This window comes from Python bivittatus, unplaced genomic scaffold, assembly GCF_059951505.1.
Source record: "Python bivittatus isolate LINGU-HERP-01145 unplaced genomic scaffold, Pbiv_v1 ctg000610_np1212, whole genome shotgun sequence".
NCBI classification, from domain to species: domain Eukaryota; kingdom Metazoa; phylum Chordata; class Lepidosauria; order Squamata; family Pythonidae; genus Python; species Python bivittatus.
In genome coordinates this window covers 60,376,811-60,397,498 of record NW_028277088.1, presented here as the reverse complement: position 1 = coordinate 60,397,498, position 20,688 = coordinate 60,376,811, and the positions used below count along the sequence as shown (strand labels likewise).

General features: G+C 39.5%; 1 protein-coding gene across 4 annotated transcripts in view; it reads left to right on the top strand.

Moving 5' to 3' along the window:
* Nucleotides 1-20,688, top strand: part of CEP72 (centrosomal protein 72) — a 122,317-nt gene that overhangs the window by 61,662 nt on the left and 39,967 nt on the right. The window contains exon 11 of one of the 4 annotated variants that reach the window (XM_088150204.1): nucleotides 14,068-14,654. The exons of the other annotated variants lie outside the window; for them this stretch is intronic. Within the exon in view, the coding sequence (XP_088006330.1) occupies nucleotides 14,068-14,241 (174 nt within the window). The 3' untranslated portion in view covers nucleotides 14,242-14,654. Of the gene's footprint in view, nucleotides 1-14,067; nucleotides 14,655-20,688 lie in introns of those variants that run through there. 4 annotated transcript variants of the gene reach the window in all.

The following is a 20,688-nucleotide window of genomic DNA, read 5'->3' as shown; positions in this document are numbered from 1 at the left end:
AATTTTCCCAGGACTCCCAATACTTCAGTCTACTCAGTGAAAATTCTACCTTATCAGCATAAAAATCCCTTAACTGTAACTTTGTTAACCCAGTGCTTTGTAGGCCTAGTCCATGGATTCTTTTGCATAATCTTTCTTTAACTAAATTTCTAGCTGTTCATGCAAAAGACTTTTTTTCTTGCTTCCTCTTGGAAGCAGAATCTGTAACATAAGCTATAACCTCACATATGTGCTATAGGTGTGCCATACATTCTGTAGAGTAAATGAATTACAATTTTAAAAAATTATAAACTTAATTGTCTAATATAACTGAAAAAGTCCTCCTCTTGTAACAAGGAAGTATTAAGATACCACCTTCCATAGTTTGGCTTAAACTTTTTAAACTGAAGAGTTAATGTAATAGGAACATGGTCAGATATATATCAATAGGATGAATAAGAGTCTAAAATATATTCCATTAATGAAGAGGAAATAACAATAGAGCACATTCTATGAGCATAAGAAGTAAATGTATAGTTCCTAACCTGGAGGTGAAGACAATGTCATACATCTATCAAATTAAACTCTTGCACAAAAGCTTAGAACACTTTCAAATTTTGATTATAATTATACCTTCTGTTCTGTCCACTTCTACATCCATCAAAAGAGTCATATCGCCCCCTACAATCAGATTTTTTTTTTAATTCATTCAATCATCTCTGATGCTTGGATAATCAAATACCAATGCACTAATTCTTGCCATGCATCTATGAAATAATTCAGGTTCATAAAAATAGGCCCATAGAAATTACAAGAACAGAAATCAATTTATAATATCTAATATTCTATAATAGTAATAATAATAATAATAATACCCCCAGTGAGGCAGTACCTTGATGTGGTTGTGGGGCTTGCGTTCTCTGAAGAGAATGAGAGCTATATCTTATCTGCTCTCTGGAAAACCCAAGTAGAAAGCAAGGGGGCTTACAAGATCCATGTGCCTCAACAGGCTGTGAGTGTGTGAGTGAATGACCATAAGCTGAACCTGGGACCCTCCTGTAACAGCTAAAGCCTGATCTTCCCCATCCAGGCTCCCACAACCTCCAGATACTGGGAAACAATCTTGACTGCATTACTTGGTTGGCCCAGGACAGAGATATATAGTTGGGCATCATCAGCATCAATCCAGTATGAATTGATCCTCCTTGCCCAGGAACTTCATGGAGATGTTAAGTAGGAGCAGAAAAGACTGGAGCCCTAAGGAACCCCACAAAGCAGGGGTCTCAGACTCAATCTCCTCCCCTATCAACAGGGAGTGGAATTGGCCCTTGAGAACAGAGGAGAACCTCTGTAACTGTGCCTCCCACACACAATCTCCTGAGATGGTCCAGGAGGATAAGAGATCAAGGAGGCCAGGATGGATACACTACTCCCATCCTGAGCCTGCCAAAAGTCATCAACAAGCATGATCAATGCTGTCTTAAAAAGGGAAGGCTGGGACTGGATGACAATTGTCCAATTCCATTGGGTCCAGCGATTTAGGAGAGGGCAAAGAACTGCTTCCTACAATGTAGGTAGCACCATCCCCTCTCACAAAGAAGCATTAACCACCGCATGGAGCTAATCACGTGTCACCTCCCAGGAGACCTTAACAACCAGGAGGGACATGGATCTAATACACAGGTGGCTTGCATCACCACAGATTATTCCCTGTGAAAATAGGTTAATACCATGCCTCTGGCAACTCCTTAGAACCTATATAGCTAGAATTCACCTTCAAGCAAATATGAGTGAGTTTATCTGACAGATGCCTCGAACAATACCCATAGCAACCCTGCAAAAGTTCCCTTGATCCCTCTTTACCCAGGAGAGATTGGGTTACCTTAAACACAACCACTGGCTCAGCGGGTGGAGAATGGCAGAAACATAATGATATTTTGCTACTCTTATTGCCATGAGGTAATCCCTAAGAAAGGTTCTCACCCATGCTCTGTTGGGTTTATTCTTTGTTTTCCTCTAGTGGCATCTCTTATTTGCTCCACCACCTAGAGTTCCTTGGAATACCAGGAGGCTCTCTGGGATCTATACACATAGTCAGTCTGCACAGATGTGATCCAATCCACTCTCTCATTCCAAGTAGCAGCTAAGGGCTCACTCGAACTATGTACCAGCCCCAGGAATAACCCCAAGCTCCCTCTGAAACCCAGTAGGGTCCATCAGGCAGATGGGGTGGAGTAATCAGATCCTAACTTCCCATGGCAGGATGCAGCCTCAAAGAACTCTAGAACCAACAGGGAGTGATCTGTCCATGACAAGGAACAACAACAACAACAACAACAACAACAACAACAATCACCTTGATGGGGTTACAGGGGTGGCATGCTCCAAGGAGGATGAGAGCTATGCCAGAGGTTCAACCATACTGGACAGGTCTCATCAGAGGAGCCAGACGAAGAGTGTCTCTCCCAAAAACAATATGGTGAGACATAACTTACAGAAACCTATACCGGATTGGTGTTCACCCAGGTCAACAAGGACCGCGCTAGGTGTTCTAGTTTCTGGACATCTGGTGTCAAGTGGGCTACAGGAGTCAGGACTGTTGGCTGAGCAACCAGGGCCAGCAGCTGCAGGACTACTAGAAGAAAAATTGTTTACCCGTCACAAATATACGAAGACCGAATACAAATAATGATCTGATATTACAGATCAAGTCCAACGAAAAGAGGATATCTGAAAAGAATGCACCAGTTCTGGAAAGAACAACATCTAGAATCAGAAATAACAGAACAGAGGCTAGCAGATCAAGGTCGATTTATAACACAAAATAAAGTATTCACAAGAAGTAGAATTGGAAGAACTGCAAAGGTTTACCCAGGGCAAAGAAACCTAAGCCTTGCCAGAAGTAGCTCAGACTATAGAGGGAATCCAGGAGGAGTCAGCAGTGGAGGAAGCCAGCATAACTACTGAGTCATTTTCATTCCCAAACAAGGCACCTTCTCCTCTGCCTTCTCCTCAGAAAGCCCTCTAACTAAAAAAATAAGAGGAATTGAAACAGAATAACTGAGCATCTAGAGCAGCACAAAAACAACAAAATAAGGCTGGCTGCATTGAAACTTGTTACACAGAAACAGCTAGCACAAGTATTAAAAGATGCCAATACTGTAATATCAAATATAAGCAGCAGCTCACTGCAAGAAACAAACTAATGTACAGCATGGCTGCAGTTATAATTGAATACCTTGGATGCAAAATCAACAAACAAGAAAAAAGACAAACAGTGCGCCACCAAAATGGAAGATCAAGTTGGAAAATAAGATCAGCCTCAGAGAACTCTAGAACCAACAGGGAGTGATCTGTCCATGACAAGGAATAACAACAACAACAACAATCACCTTGATGTGGTTACAAGGGTGGCATGCTCCAAGGAGGATGAGAGGTATGCCAGAGGTTCAACCATACTGGACAGGTCTCATAAGAGAGTGTCAAGGCAAGCAAGCTAGAACAGAAGAAAGAAAAGAACAAAAGACCAAAGAATACCAGATCAAGAAATATCACCTAGAAACAAGGAAGATCAAGGAAGCGCTGGATGTAATAAAGCAGCAAATAAAGCAGCTTGGATGAAGGAGATAGATAAGAATAAAAACGAAGCTGAAATGAAAGAACTTGTAATAACAGCAGAAATGGTGGAGAAAGGGGCAAGGAAGATCAAAAATTGGTCAGCACCAGGTGAAGATGAACTGCATGGTTTCTTGTTGAAACATCTGACTGGTCTGCACCCACTCATTGCCAAGCAGTTTAACAACATACTGGAAGGAGGTGAAATTGATTGGTTAACATCTGGCAAAACCTACCTGATAATGAAAGATCCAGCAAAAGGGGCAGCACCAGGCAACTACAGGCCAATTACCTGCTTACCAACAACTTTCAAATTGCTAACTGTTGCTGTAGCTGATGCAGTCCAACAGAATCTAATGGAAAACAAGCTCTTTCTGCCTGAACAGAAAGGAAACTGCCCAAACAGCAGAGGAACAAAAGATCAGCTCCTAATCGACAAGGTGATTTTGGAAAACTGTAACAGAAGGAAGACCAACTTGAATGTAGCTTGGATCGATTACAAGAAAGCATTTGACTCCCAGCCACATGACTGGATAATGGAAATAACATCGAGTCTGGATGAGAAGATCATTACAAATATCTGGGCAGGCTGATAACATCAAGCACACTGAAGTCAAGAAAAAGTTAGTAGTGAATACATCAGAAGAGTGAAAGTCCAAATTCAGTCGCGGAAATACCATCAAGGCGATTAACACCTGGGCAATTCCAGTCATTAGATATATAGCTGGAATAGTGGACTGGACTCAAGTTGAACTGGAAGCCCTGGATAGGAAGACCAGAAAAATACTGACAATAAATCATGCCCTTCATCCATGCAACAATGTTGGCAGACTCTACTTACCAAGGAGCGTAGGTGGGTGTGGAATGTTGCAAGTACACTAGACAGTTGAAGAAGAAAAAAGGACATTAAAAGAGTATCTGAAGGATAATGAAGCACTGAAGTTAGTACACCATGAAGGCTTACTGAATACCAAAGAGACCAAACTGGTCTACAAGAAAGACCAAATGAATGATACAAAAGAGACATGGCAAGGCAAAGTATTACATACTTTGTAATTATAAAGTTTATACTTTGTAAGTAAAAAAAAAACTAGCCGACAAAGCAGGTAACAACAAGACCTGGCAATAGCTAAGAGCAGGAAAGTTGAAGAAAGAGACAGAGGGGCTAATTTTGGCTGTACAAGACCAAGCCTTAAGAACAGATGCATACAGAGCTAGAATTGAGAAGACAGCAAGAGACAGCAAATGTCTCCTCTGCAAAGAAGTTGAAGAAACAGTGGACCACCTAGTTAGCCGCTGCAAGAAGATCACACAGACTGACTACAAACAACGGCATGACAAAGTAGTAACAATGGTGCATTGGAATATCTGCAAGAAATACCATTTGCCTGCAAGCAAGAACTGGTGGGACCACAAAGCAGAGAAAGTAAGAGAAAATAGAAGAAGCTGAAGTGCTCTGGGACTTTAGAATTCAAACAGACAAGCACCTGCCACACAACACCCCAGATATAACAATTGTTGATAAGAAAGACAAAAAAGTCTGGATAGTGGACACTGTAATACTTGGAGACAGCAGAATAGAAGAGAAAGAACTGAAGAAAATCAGAATATAAAACCTGCAAATAGAAGTAGAATGACTATGGCAAAAAAAAAAAAAGCAGATAGTACCAATAGTTATAGGCGCCTTAGGTGCAATTCCAAAACATTTGGAGCACCACTTGTAGACCATTGGCATTGACAAAATTACCATCAGTCAATTGCAAAAGACTTATATTGCAAAACAGCTTATATCTTGCAATGATCTTTAACACCATCACACAGCAATATCTGCCTATCCCAGATCCTTGGGAAGGACTTGATAGGTGGATAAAAATGCCAAATCCAGTCTAAGCATCTGGCTAACTGTGTGACTAACCATATAATAATATAATAATATCCCCATAAGCATAAATATATACTTGCATTACTATGATGTTAACATCTTTCTTAATTAACAATATGACTCCAGCTGCAATAGTACTGTTTCCACTAATATATGAAATAGTTGGCCATCCAATTTCAGACCAAAAATGTGTTATGTGTAATACAAGCTTCTTGTATAAATATAACATCAGGTTTATTTATTACTTTAAATATCTTTCTATATTTAATAGCATTTCACATCCCTTTTACATTCCAACTTAATATCCTTAATCTAAGCATAGGAAGAAATTAAATATAACTACACATAGAATCCATAGGAAATAAACCACATTAAAAACAATGAATACTCATGATACAGATATGTGCATAGATAATATATGAATACAGAAAGTTATTTTAAAAAGGGAACCAGTTAAAGAGCTATAGCTAAAAGTAAAAACTACAAAACAAACATATTGAACCAAAAAAATTAAACCAACAAAAATAAACAAAAACCTATGATTTCCATAGAGAACAAGTTCATCACCGCAATCCCCTCCCTCTTACCCACCCTTATTGTAAAAAGGAGGGAAATATTAAAGTTAACATTGGAGCAAGAACCAGCAGAGGGTGATGCTGACCAGCCAAAAACAAAGCAAAGCATTCTGTTCAAGATAACTTAGGCATTCCAAGATGTGATAATTAGTCATTGTGTAATCAGACAAGAAGAAAATTTTAATAGATTTTTATTTAACCAGGGACTGGCCAAGGAAAATTCCTTCCTCAAAAAATCATAGAAAGTAGAAATAAGAAAAATGTGCAATTTGTATTCTTTAAATTTCAATGAAGCGATCTCATATGCCCTCCTCAGAACCATATCATGAACAGCAAACCTATGAAATTTGACAATAATCAGAGGAGCACTCTTGGGGATCCCAACCCTTCCATTGACTTGATAAGTTTTGTCTATTTCCAGGTCCACCTCCAAGGACAAAGAGTATTTCTTGCAAGTATTTTCCCAAGACATCAGGCAAAGTTTCTGTACTTTGTATATCTGTGGGAAGACCCCTTATCTTTAAGTCTGAAGGTCAACTCTCCTTGTAATTTAATCAAAGCTTTGTCATGCAGGTTTATATCCTGTAGATTCTGCTGCCTTCAGCCTGAATTAATGAGAATGAGTGATTACTGTTTTAGCATTCTCCAGTTCCTGTTGTAACTTGCTAAGTTGAGCTTGCATAGAGTTAATGTCTTCTCATAATAAATTCATGTCGCAATCTAGAGCGGTAATATTGTTACCCAGTATGCTAATGTCTTTATGAACATTAGTTATCTCAGAAAATAATTTGCCATAATTAGCCTCCATAAGGTTATGCATTGACATTTATCCATGAGGATAAATGAGTTGATTTGTTATAAGAAGGACTCTCAGCCCCAGACTGAATTATATCCAAAGGCATATGAGGTGTTTCAGTTTGAATACCAAGAATCATAGCAGTAGGAACAGTTTCATCTTGAGATTTGACCATCATGAATACCCAGTAGCCCAAGAAGAAAAAACAGGAGTCATCTACAACATACTTGCAAGGACTGTAACAGCCACTGTGTAGGACAGACAGGCAGAAGCATAGCAGAGCATATCCACTAGCAGTCAGAAGACATGATGAAAACTCCTTAATCTTACAACACATGGACAGACTCAACCACAGTTTCAGCTGGGATACTATTAGCATCTTACACCAAGCAAAATCCAAAAATGATAGGAAATTCCTGGAAGCTTGTAGGAGTCTTTGATCAGCAGAAGAGGCTACCAGCTCTGCACAAAGCTTATCTCTGGAAATTGAATTAAACAGCAGTTCTAAACTGATGAAGGCAACATACTGGGCAATTAGTATATTTTTCCATAGAAGATATAACACTAAATAGTGAGTTAATGTGAACTGTAGTCCAAATCCAGCATGGTCCTCAACCAAACCCTTGTTCTGAGTTATCCAGTCAATTTCCTACAGTACACTTTACTAACTATTCTTAGATGGCTAGCTGGGAGATAATTTGCTAGATCAGAGTTATTTCCTTTTCTAAAGATTTGAACTGCTATGGCCTGAGACCAGTCCTCAGGAATCTGGAGAGCAATACCATTGCCAAAAGTTCAGCAGGGATCCAGTTCTACCCAACTGCTTTATCATTTTTCAGCTGAAGGATTAGTTTATGGCTTTCAGCAGGAGACACTGGAGGCCAGTCTGGAATATAAATGAAGATAGCTCAAGAAAGATTAAACCACTTAGCTCATCACTAAATGCTCAATCCATATCTCAGCAGGGATTGATCTTGCAGGTGAGAAGAGTCTTTTGGGGGGGGGGGGGGGAAAAGAGCCATAGGATGCCAAAAGAATGAGGATTTCTTTTCCTTGATCATTTGGGCCGGCTTATGTCAGCTGTCCTTTTCATCACAGGGGATTGGAATGCTAAAATAGGAAGTCAAGGAGTAATCGGAAAAACAGGCAAGTTTGGCCTTGGAGTACAAAATGAAGCAGGGCAAAGGCTAATAGAGTTCTGTTAAGATAACAAGCTAGTCATAGCAAACACTCTTTTCCCACAACACAAGAGACGACTCTACACATGGACATCACCAGATGGTCAATGCCGAAACCAGATTGATTATATACTTTGCAGCCAAAGATGGAGAAGCTCTATACAGACAGCAAAAACAAGACCAGGAGCCAACTGTGGCTCAGATCATGAGCTTCTTACTGCAAAATTTAGGCTTAGATTGAAGAAAGTAGGGAAAACCACTAGACCACTCAGGTATGACTTAGATCATATTCCTTGTGAGTACACAGTGAAGGTGATGAATAGATTTAGAGGATTAGATTTGGTAGACAGAGTGCCTGAAGAACTATGGACGGAGGTCCGTAACATTGTACAGGAGGCAGCAACTAAAACCATCCCAAGGAAAAAGAAATGCAAGAAAGCAAAATGGCTGTCTGAAGAGGCTTTACAAATAGCTGTGGAAAGAAGGAATGTGAAAAGCAAGGGTGAAAGGGAAAGATATAAGCAACTGAATGCAGATTTCCAGAGAATAGCAAGGAGAGATAAAAAGGCCTTCTTAAATGAACAATGTAAAGAAATCAAGGAAAACAATAGAATGGGGAAGACTAGAGATCTCTTCAAGAAAATTGAAGATATCAAAGGAACGTTTAGTGCAAAGATGGGCATGATAAAGGACAAAAAAAGGCAGGGACCCAGCAGAAGCAGAAGAGATTAAGAAGAGGTGGCAAGAATACACAGAAGAACTATACAAGAAAGATCTTAATGTCCCTGATGTCCATGCTGGTGTGGTCACTGACCTTGAGCCAGACATCCTAGAGAGTGAAGTCAAGTGGGCCTTAGGAAGCATTACTAACAACAAAGCTAGTGGAGATGACAGTATTCCAGCTGAGTTATTTAAAATACTAAAAGATGATGCTGTTAAAGTGCTGCACTTAATATGCCAGCAAGTTTGGAAAATGCAGCAGTGGCCATGGGATTGGAAAAGGTCAGTTTACGTTCCAATTTCAAAGAAAGTCAATGCCAGAGAATGCTCAAACTATCACACAATTGCACTCATTTCACATGCTAGCAAGGTTATGCTCAAAATCCTACAAGCTAGGCTTCAGCAGTAGGTGAACCGAAAACTACCGGATGTACAAGCTGGGTTTCGAAGAGGCAGAGGAACTAGAGATCAAATTGCCAACATTCGCTGGATCATGGAGAAAGCACGAGAGTTCCAGAAAAACATCTACTTCTGCTTCATTGACTATGGAAAAGCCTTCGATTGTGTGGATCACAACAAACTCTGGCCAATTCTTAAAGAGATGGGGGTACCAGACCATCTTACCTGTCTCCTGAGAAATCTATATGCGGGCCAAGAAGCAACAGTTAGAACAGGTCATGGAACAACCGATTGGTTCAAAATAGGGAAAGGTGTACGACAAGGCTGTATACTGTCACCCTGCTTATTTAACCTATATGCAGAGTACATCATGAGAAATGCCAGGCTGGAAGAATCACAAGCCGGAATTAAGATTGTAGGGAGAAACATCAATAACCTCAGATATGCAGATGATACCACCCTAATGGTGAAAGTGAAGAAGAACTAAAGAGCCTCTTGATGAGGGTGAAAGAGGAGAGTGCGAAAGCTGGCTTGAAACTCAACTTAAAAAAACTAAGATCATGGCATCTGGACCCATCAATTCCTGGCAAATAGAAGGGGTAGAAATGGAAGCAGTAACAGACTTCATTTATTTGGGCTCCAAGATCACCACAGACAGAGACTGCAGCCATGAAATTAAAAGACGCTTGCTCCTTGGGAGGAAAGCTATGGCAAACCTAGATAGCATATTAAAAAGCAGAGATGTCACCTTGCTGACAAAGATCCGCATAGTCAAAGCTATGGTTTTTCCAGTAGTAATGTATGACTGTGAGAGCTGGAACATAAAGAAGGCTGAGTGCCAAAGAACTGATGCCTTTGAACTGTGGTGCTGGAGAAGACTCTTACGAGTCCCCTGGACTGCTAGGAGGTCAAACCAGTCAATCTTAAAGGAAATCAACCCTGATTGCTCATTGGAAGGACTGATAATGAAGCTCAAGCTCAGATACTTTGGTCACCTAATGCGAAGAGAGGACTCTTTGGAAAAGACCATGATGCTGGGAAAGATTGAAGGCAAAAGGAGAAGAGGACGGCAGAGGATGAGATGGTTAGATAGCATCACTGAAGCAATGATCATGAAACTGAGCAAACTCAGGGAGGCGGTGAAGGACAGGAAGGCCTGGCACAATATGGTCCATGGGGTCACGAAGAGTCAGACACGACTTAACAACTGAACAACAACAACAATGTCAGGTGTCTAATTTTGCTGCTTGTGGGTTTTTTTTTTACATGAATGTATACTTTTTTTTTTCAACTCAAGAACTAATTTCTTGAACAGGTAATAACCTATATGTTGTATAAACCTAGTCTGAGTGGATATAATATATTCCTGATCAAATCAGGGTTTGGAGTCGAGCTTATACCTGAAATTCTTCATCACCATAGTAGGTATTACCATTTCCTGTGATTGTTTATACATGCAATGTATGTATGGAATATATTTAATATTTCTAGCACATCCTTCCCAGTCAAATGCCTCAGGGTCCTAGCAAGCTGGATGGAATAGATAAATGGGCACACAGGAATATAGTAACATCTGATTTATTGTAGAAAAGCTAGGGAGATGTATACAGGAGATGTCCAGTGATTGCTGTGTATCAAATATAAGTTCTATTTTTTACTGCAATCGCTGTTCCAATTATCATAAAAGCATAGAGTTGGAAGAGACATCAGAGGTTATCTAATCCAACCCTCTGTTGGTGCAGGATTAGCTAGACTATTTCAGACAGCTATCCAGTCTCTGTTTGAATGCTTTCAATGAAGAGGAACATGATTCTTCATGGGCGGTCTGTTCCATTGGTTGACAACTCTGTTTCTGTTGATCTGCATGTAACAATTAATTTAGAATTTTCAGGATTGATGCCAAAGAACAAGAACACTAAGGGAGATTCCAGGACGTTAATAAATCTTGAAAAAGGTTTTTTAAGAAATCACCCCTAAATACTTATAGCATCAGAAGGACCCCAAAACAGCCAGGTGAGCCCTAACAGCATGGGGAAGGTTACGTTCCGGAACTTGACTCATGAGGAGGCTGGGGAAAAGGAGTAAATCTTATAGGCCCTTTTCCCCACTCCCCCATCCCTTGGAATTCTCACCTCTTGTTCTGGGACAATTAGCAGGGAGAAATTAATGTCTGTATTTACATTCATTGAAAAGAAAAAGATTACAAGAGAGTAAACAAGCACACATTGGGGAATAACCATTGAAAGGAATGCCTTGGCACCGGCTGTTTGCTTAGCATGCAGGTGGCTATGATCCCACAAGAAAGCCTTTAGGATGAAACTGAATAAGGCCTTTTAATTTCAGATAGCAGTGCAAGCAGGCCAAAGGTGCTAATTAACTTGCAGCTAGCACTTTTTAGAGAAGGACTGTGCTAGAAAGAAAAGCAGTTCAGGAAGAGATAGCTTGTTTAAGCAATTTCTCCTTTCTGCAAGGGGGAAATTCAGAAAAGGGGGAAAGGGAAGAAACAAAGATACAAATTAGGCAGTCAGACACAGGATGAGCTCTTACTGCAACAAAATTCCTACTAATATCTAATCAGAGTAACCTACAGTTTCAGCTTCTTGGTTTTAATTTTACCTTCTGGGGTTACAAAACAAGCCCACTCTCTCCTCTATACAACAGTCTTTTCAATATCTGAATATTGCTATTATATTTACCCTCAATTTTCTGTATCTAAGTTGTTTTTCCTTGCCAGGCTATTGTGGTAGCTGCCTGGACTGGAAGTTGTTACAGCTTTTTTAGATCATTGATTAGTAAGATTTATTAAAAAGCAGGTTAAAGTAGCAATATAAGAATTCCTGCAAGTATTCTGTTTTCAGATGAGAAGCCTATATATAAGGAAATCAGAGCAAGAAAGTTTTTATTCTTTTTCTTACGTTCTTTTGATATAAGGGGAGGAAGCTTGTTTTTTTTGGAAAAGTTGGGCTACACTGCATCTAGAAATTGATTACAAAATAGCTATTAGCCTCTTTATCAATGTGAGAGCCAGCTCTTAGACCTCTAACCCAACAGAATATTGGAAAGAAATTGTGTAAAGGAGCTCATAAATGTATTTATATTCTCCATTCCTACCAAATATTCCAATTACCCTATTTTTGGCTTGGAGACTTCTGGCATTTGACGTGGTGCAGCTCCTCAATTCCTTTTGCTAGTTCCACTTATTGTTCTCTTGATATAGTTATACTTTCCAGCTGTGTGCTGGTCATTATGGATGAGTTTGTTTCCTATAAGACCCCTTGAAAAACTTTCCCCTTTATTTCTATGGCCCACTCCTGTTGGTTTTCTTCATAAGGTCAATTTAAAAGTTGTTCTACAACCTTTTTAATATTAAATTAGCAGCAGTTTGGTTCTATTGCTGTTCAAGTGGAGCCTGTCCCTTCTGGACAGGCCTAGGCTAGCTATGCTGCTGTCCAGCCCTGAGACCTTCATTCCCACCTGGGAGTGGGACACACCTCTAACTTCCCTGAAGACCTCTTCCACACGCTTCTCTAACTGCCTCGGCTTGGTCCATCATCTTAGTCTCTAGGGAATGGACCCACTTCCTAAAACCAGGAACATTTTGCATATCAGAAAGTTCCCCTTCCCATTCTGTATTCATTTCTAGTTAGTTAAAAAGGTTTAACTGGGGTTTCATCACAGAAGTCAGACTGGGCATGAAATTTCTGGGGATCTGTTAAAAACACTTTACTTGGATTGCACACTCTTGCTCTCTTTCTTTTAAACTACCTTTCAGAAGCTGAGCAGCCTAGCCTCTTTACTCAGTTGCTAAACTAGCCCAGGAACTTCACTGTCTTGACACTTTACTGCTGGCTCCCTGGCAAGCTAGGACTAAGTTTATATTTCTAAATGGCTATGTAACTACAGTAGAATCTTGCTTATCCAACATAAATGGGCCGGCAGAACGTCGGATAAGCGAAAATGTCGGATAACACACAATAACGATTGAGTGCGGTAAAAAACAAAACAAAACCTGATCCTCTGCACCTGTTGCAATTGATTTTTGCATTGCGGTGCCACACCGTCAGGAGCAACAAGAAGGAGTACACTCACACTCGCAAACAAGCGGCACACTTTTCTCGTCGCCGATTTATGCGTGTTGTTGTGGGTTTTTTAGGGGTGTTGGATAAGATGGAATGTAGGATAAGCGAAGGTCAGTTAAATGAGACTCTACTGTATTCTGCAGGCACCAATCCAAAGGGACAAGTCTCTTACAAAGGAAGGGTGTTAATTTATTCCTGGCTTGCCTTAACCTAATACTGATTGCAAATTTTGTTCAGCAGAACAACCTAAGCTAGAACTGATGAGAGCTGAATGAGTCAGCACAGCAAACTATTATTTGTTTATATACAGAAATGTTTATGTTGGCCTTGACTCTAACCTCTGAAATAGGTTCCAGAATTTATTTCAGAATAATTTTATTCTGATTTCTTTTCATAGCATATAGTTTCTTATTATCCTCGTTGCCTTTTTCTTAACCTGTTCCACTTTCTCTGAATTCTTTTTAAAGTGAACTGCCGAAATTAGGCATGGTACTCAGAGTGGGGTCTGAACAATATATTACTTTTCATGATTTGGAAATTACACATCTGTTGATACAGATTAAGTTGCATCTACATTTTTGGCAGCCCTATCACACTGCTGATTCATATTCAATCAACTATTAATTAAATGTCTTTTTCATAAGTAGTTTGGTCAGGTTTCTCCTAGGTTACATCAACCTGCTTATTTGAATTCTGTTTCCTAAGTGAAAATGTCTTCATTTATTTCTATTGAATTTTATTGTATTATTTTCAGCCTATTTCTTTAACCAGCCACAAACAGAATTTAAAATTCTATTTTAATTTAATTGTGTCCATATGTCTTTGATTTATCTCCTAATGTTAGGATGTATTGAAGCAACATTTAGATAAGTTATTGAAAGAAAAAGAAGGCTTAAACGTTCATAATTTCAAGGTGGAACAAAGCATCCATATTGCAGATATTGTGGATACAGCGCCACTACAGATTACCAGTGAGTTCTGGAAAAATGTTTCTTCTGATTACCTTTTCACTATCTGAATTGCAGAAATCAGTCCAGAATAGAAGAGTTCTGTCAACTGAGAGTCAATGAACTATCCTTAACCCTAGAAACTCGTATTTCATTTAACCCTTACAACCCTTTTGATTTTTACTTGTGATTTATGGATTTGATGATTAGAAAGGGTAGACTATGGAAAAAAGGAAATTATGTTATAACCTTAGAAGTTATAGAGGGTAAAATATAAATGTAGTTGTAACTGCTGTTAAGGCCGGAAGCTGCTTCTTTATAACTTTTTCTTTCCTTTTCTTTTTTTCTCTTATTTCTTTCTTCGCACTTTTTCACTTATTACTTTTTTTCTTTCAAAATATGTATGGTTTTTTATTCTTTTAAAATTTCTTTAATAAAAATTACATATATACATAACAACCCTTTTGATTTCTGCTCAGACTGGGTGAAGCATGCTCCCCTTGCTTTCCCACACCCTGCCCACGGTACTACAAAGCTTCTCTTTCCTTCTCTTTATTTTTTTAAAAAATATTTCAGTTGCAGGGTAGGAATGTTGCTACTTTGTTTCTATGAAGCTGAACTATCAGTTGCTACAAAGTTTCTATGGGCCTATAGAAGAATGTAAGACCAAAAGAATAACCTGTTCCCTGTTGCTTTGATTATTACAGCATCAAAAGCACAAAGCAACAATAAAAGAAAAAAAAATAGGAAGGGCCTGTATCAGTGTCAAAGGAGATAATGTAGGAAGGGAATGGTGGTGAAGGCACCTGTGTGTGTGAACATCTGGGAAAGCAAAGAAAAGACACAGGAACTATGAAGAGGAACAATCCATACAGGAGCCAGCCAGCAAGACTTGCTGTCCCTGAATGGACAGGAAGGATAAGAAGCAGGGGAACAACCAATTAGGGTTTGTGGTGACCATGCTCTGGACTGAGCACCAGCCTGACCCCATTTGCCAAGTCCTGCAATCTTAATTGGAATTTCTGAAGTTGACTTAAACAGATGTAGCATGTAGATGAAGCAACTTGGGCTGCAGCACAGAATTACCTAAGTCTGGCAAAAGACGAAGAAAGGCAAACCCTTCTCTTGCATCTGGGTTAGATGCTATGATCAGTCAGTATGAACTGACTGATAATGTGACTAAACTGTTTTTTGACGCCTTTGGAAGTGAAAATTGACACTTTCATTCTTACAGAGAAGTTATAAATATGCAAATGGGAGCATTTAGTCTGATGGTTTCTAATGGTTTACACAAAGCTACTTATAAGACTGAAATAGTTGCTGAACCAGACCATGTGGATGAAAATTGTATGTGCTACTCTTTTCACCTATAACTATAATCTTTATATACTAAAATATGAATCATCATTGCTAGTTTTACTAATATTGAATTTATTATATAAACAGAAATAACGAGGTCTTTTTTCTTTGTTTATTATAAAATACTTCTTGAAACAAAAAGCCAGAGCCTAACTAATAAATGATTCAATTTGCTGCACTTTTGCTCCTACTCTGAGCATCCCAAAGAGATGAGATATAGTGCTTGTAATCTCATAGTAAGAATCTGTTTAGCTGAAGGGATTCTGAGTTTCATTTTTCATTGTGAATTACCTATCTTTCTTGTAAAAATGTATTATTTATGTTTAGAGTATCAGTATTAATAAGAATTTAATAGCAAGGGAATACAATGTAATGTATCCTAAAAGTAAGCTAAGCATGAATTCTGACTAATTTTATCATTCAATATTAATGGCTTTAATAAATTGAGTATTACAAATTGGGACATCCCACATTGCTAGTGCTATCAGGATCTGAACAGGCTTATGCTTATTCTGAAAGTCCAAAAATAAAACTATAATTACTAATTGACCAGTACAATTTATCTGAAACTAATGGTGTAAAACAATCAAATAATCAGTTTACAGGGAATGAAGCACAAACCATATTTGAAGCTATCATACAAAGGAGTCAAATAAAAGCTAGGAGAATTTAGCATGTTCACATCAGTGAAAGGCAAGGAGTTCAGATAGTCTCCATTCAGTTTAATGAGAGAAAGATAAAGCAGGAATTCATAGACTAGCAGGGCAAATAGGGGCAGTTTTAAGAAGTGATTCACTCTGCACTCGAGTCAGCTACAGGAGAAGAAGGCTGAAAGAAAAACATAAGGGGCTTTTTGCCATAACCAAGAAAGCTAAAATTCTGGGGGCTCCCTGCCATAAACAAAGTAGGCAAGAAATTTAGAAGATACAGTATTCATACACACATGTCATAAAGAACACCTTTTGCCCAAGGACCACTTTGTTTGGGAATGGAAAATAAAATAGAATGTTTCTTGACTGAAGGAGGGGGAAAAGGAATGTTCTCCCTACTCCTGAGCAGCTTGCCTCCTGACTGGAAGTAAAGCTAGTTTAAAATATCATTTTTTGAATTTCAGTCCCTTCCTCTGCTTTGGCCATGATGATAGCCTTGTATTCTGTCCTTGTATTCTGTGCTTACCACAGTCCTCAATTGGTGGATTCTTGCTACTTCACCCCTTCCACCTGTGTTAGGAAAGCAAGCACCACAGTCCCTTTTCCATAGGCAGATCTTTGAGGACATGTGTTTTATAGATAGACCATTTGTATAACCCTCCTCTATTGACACCGCCTCATACTTGTTACCTTCCTCTCAGGTGCATCCACTGGTGGACCAACAAAAACAAAAAGAAAACTGCTTTAGAATTCTTCCAATCACTTGGACTAGAAGGGGAAAAATACAGAACTCTTATCAACTCCACTTAGCTAGAAAAAGAAAAGTCTCCCATTCACCATTTCATTGGTGAACTTGTAATTCTTTTTTAAAAAGTGGGGGGTGGGGTGGCAGCCTTTCACCATTCCACCAGTGAACTTGTGAAAAAAAAATCTGCCTTTCTCCATTCCACCGAAGCAATAAAAAAGAAAAAAGAGACAAGTTCATCGGTCAAGGTTCCTTCAGAAGGGGGCAGGTAGCTTACAAAATCACTGTGGAGGGTGGTGACAGTGGGGGGAGGGGCATTATTGTTGCAGCAAACAATAACCAATTGAAATGGAAATGTTTGCCTACGGTGAAATTAAGTGCAGCAGGCAAGCCAAACAGCACCACTTGTGCTGGCACAAAGAATAAAGCACTATTTTTCATAGAATCATAGGTCTGGAAGGGAACTTGGACGTTTTCTAATCCAACCCCCTGCCCAGGCAGGAATCTTCAGACCGTCCCAGACAAATGGCTGTCCAACCTTGCTTGAAAACCTGATGGAGTGATGGACTACCCACAACCTGAGGAGGTAGTGTCAGATCTACGATGTTCAAATCCCAACGAAGATGGATCTCTTGAAACTCGAATCAAGTTCAAAAAGAAATTCATTTACTGAGATGTACATGCAGCTTCAAAGCATTGCTGAAACTAAAAAGCCCACTGTCAGAATCTGCAGCAATCAAGATATATATCAACTAGAGGACTGCTTTATTAGTATAGTAAATGCAATGGTATACTTTGATTTTAGGGAATGTTTTTTTAGCTTGCTTTGATTCTGCCATTCTCACTGGTGGGGGGGGGGGGCAGTGAAAGCGGACAGAACCTGAGGAAGATTGAAGGCCAGAAAGAAGACATGTTATCAGGAATTGGAATGTACAAGACCACACATCTATGAGAACCAAAAGTGACGCCTAGACTGAAGGGGGGACAAGGGGGGTAAAAGTAGAGGGAAAATTACACGGGCTTTAGTTTTAGTAATGGTTGGCTTATGGCTGCATGTATCCTCCAATAAATGAAGTCTTTTTTGAATCTGCTTTGGATTTCAAGAGTCTGTATTGGGGCTTGAACATAAACCTGACACCCGTGCATTTCCAGTCTACTTTTACCCTCACTTCTCCAGCCCCCCTTCCTTGGCCAGTTCTCATGTTGGTGCAACCTTGGACATTCCTGGCCCCAGATAACAGCCCATCTCTGTTAATGGTTTTCCCTTTCCTTATCCCCCCCCCCCCCCCCGAAGAATGGCAGAAACAAAGCAAGCAACTAATGAGCTGATAGATTAATTGCTGGAGGTTCTGACAGGTAGGCTGTTCCACTGTTAGCATTCACAGTCAGGAAATTCTTCTTCATTTTGAACTTCAATCTTCGTCTGTAAAACTCCCATGCATTGATTCTTGTCCTACTTTAGGAGCTCTGGTGAATAAATCCACACCCTCTTTCCTGTTGACAGCCCTTTAAGTATTGGAAATGCTGTCATGCTTCCCCTCAGCCTTCTCTTCTTTAAGCTAAATATATCCAGTTCCAGTTCATCTTTGTCACTTTTCTCTGCACTCTTTGCAGTTTTTCAGTATCCTTTTCTGTTGTGACCAGAGCAGGATTCAGTATTCCAGGTGCAGTCTGACCAGAGCAAGCTAGAGAGTAACTATCACTTCATGTGATCTTGAAACTATGCCTCTGTTAATGCAGCCCAAAATTGCATCAGCTCTTTTGGCAGCTGCCATATACTGCTGGATCATGCTTAATCTGTAGTTTACCAGATCCTTCTCACAAGTACTATTGCCATGCCAGTTACTGCCTATCCTATATCTGTGCATCTATTTTTTATGTAAGTGCAAAACCTTATATTTCTTACCATTGAATTGCATTTTGTTGTTCCTTCTGAACCTTGAGCCTGTCTTCAAAGGTGTTACCAATCCCACCAGCTTTGTGTTGTTTGCAAATTTGATGAGCATCCCTTCTATCCCTTTGTCCAAATCACATATGAAAAAGCTGAAGAGCACTGGTCCCAGACAAAACCTTCAGGTATCTCACTGGATATCTCCCTCCATACTGATAGAGACCTAGATTTTTAAATTCGTATCTCCTGTAGACAAGCCATTTTCATGGGCATTGTAATATGTAAGAAATTCTCCATTCTTTCTACACTTCATTCAGCAAAACTCCAAAAAGCCACTATACCTAACTTTAGCTGTATTACATTATTATTACCTTGTGAGTTCTGGGAATAGATTAAAGGTTGGCTGCTTTAGGGAAGCCTATTTGGAGATTAGTTACTAAGTATAAAAGAGAGAAATAAAAGGAAACATAGGGTATAATTTGGATTCTATAGATTCCAAATTCTATTGTGTTTTTCTCGTCATAATCCTAATGCCCATAACTTTAAAATTGTTCCCTTTTACTGATAATGGTTTTAAAGGCTCAAACTATATAATTTTATATACTGTATAAACAATGTTAGACTTGCTGTGTTGCAGATGGTTGAAGCCTGCGGAGTATAGATTAAACATTCTTTCCACACTGACACATATTCCCAGAGATGTTATTTTTATAGAAGAAAGAACACACAGAACCAACCAAATGCAACAATTAGTAGATAATTTTTGAGAGAGTTGATTCTTTGTTCATTCTTTTACAACAATAATAATGGAAGAGTACCAAAGATTGCATAACAAACTTCCTTTGTTGTGACTCAGTACATTTTCAAAATTATGAACCAGTGACTTATTTAAATAAATACTTTAACTGACTTACTGTCCTTTTTTCTTTCTATCATCAGTCTGTAAAATTGTTATGAATGTAGCTTGCATGCAAGACTGCAAACTGCACACTTACAAACTCATAATCCAAATCCCCAGGGCTGAAATACAATTCTTTGTCATATGTTTTCATTTTTTCCCCTTCATTTAGAGCCAGTTTGCTGTAGTGGTTAAGGTGCTGGCCTAGAAACCAGGAGACTCTGAGTTCTAGGCCTCCCTTAGGCATGAAAGCTGGCTGGGTGACTTTGGGCCAGTCACTCTCTCTCAGCTCAACCCACCTCACAGGGTGGTTGTTGTAGGGAAAATAGGCAGGAGTATTAGGTATATTTCCCCTTCATGGATCACTGCCTTGTCGTGGCGAAGGGGCTTGCGTAACTCAGTGAAGCCATGAGCTATACCGTGCAGGGCCACCCAAGATGGACAGGTCATGATAGAGAGTTCTGACAACATGTGGTCCACTGGAGAAGGAAATGGCAACCCACTCCAGTATCCTTGCCAAGAAAACCCCATGGACAATGTTAAAAGGCTAAAAGATATGATGTCGGAAGATGAGCCCCTCAGGTCGGAAGGTGTCCAATATGCTACTGGGGAAGAGCGGAGGGCAATTCCAAGTAGCTCCAGAAAGAGTGAAGCGGCTGGGCCAAAGCTGAAAGGACGTTCAGCTGTGGATGTATCTGGAAGCGAAAAGAAGGTCCGATGCTGTAAAGAACAATATTGTATAGGTACCTGGAATGTAAGATCTATGAACCAAGGCAAGCTGGATGTGGTCAAACATGAGATGACAAGATTGAACATCGACATCTTGGGAATCAGCGAACTGAAATGGACGGGAATGGGTGAATTTAATTCAGGTGACCATTATATCTACTACTGTGGGCAAGAAACCCTTAGAAGAAATGGAGTTGCACTCATAGTCAATAAGAGAGTGGGAAAGGCAGTAATGGAGTACAACCT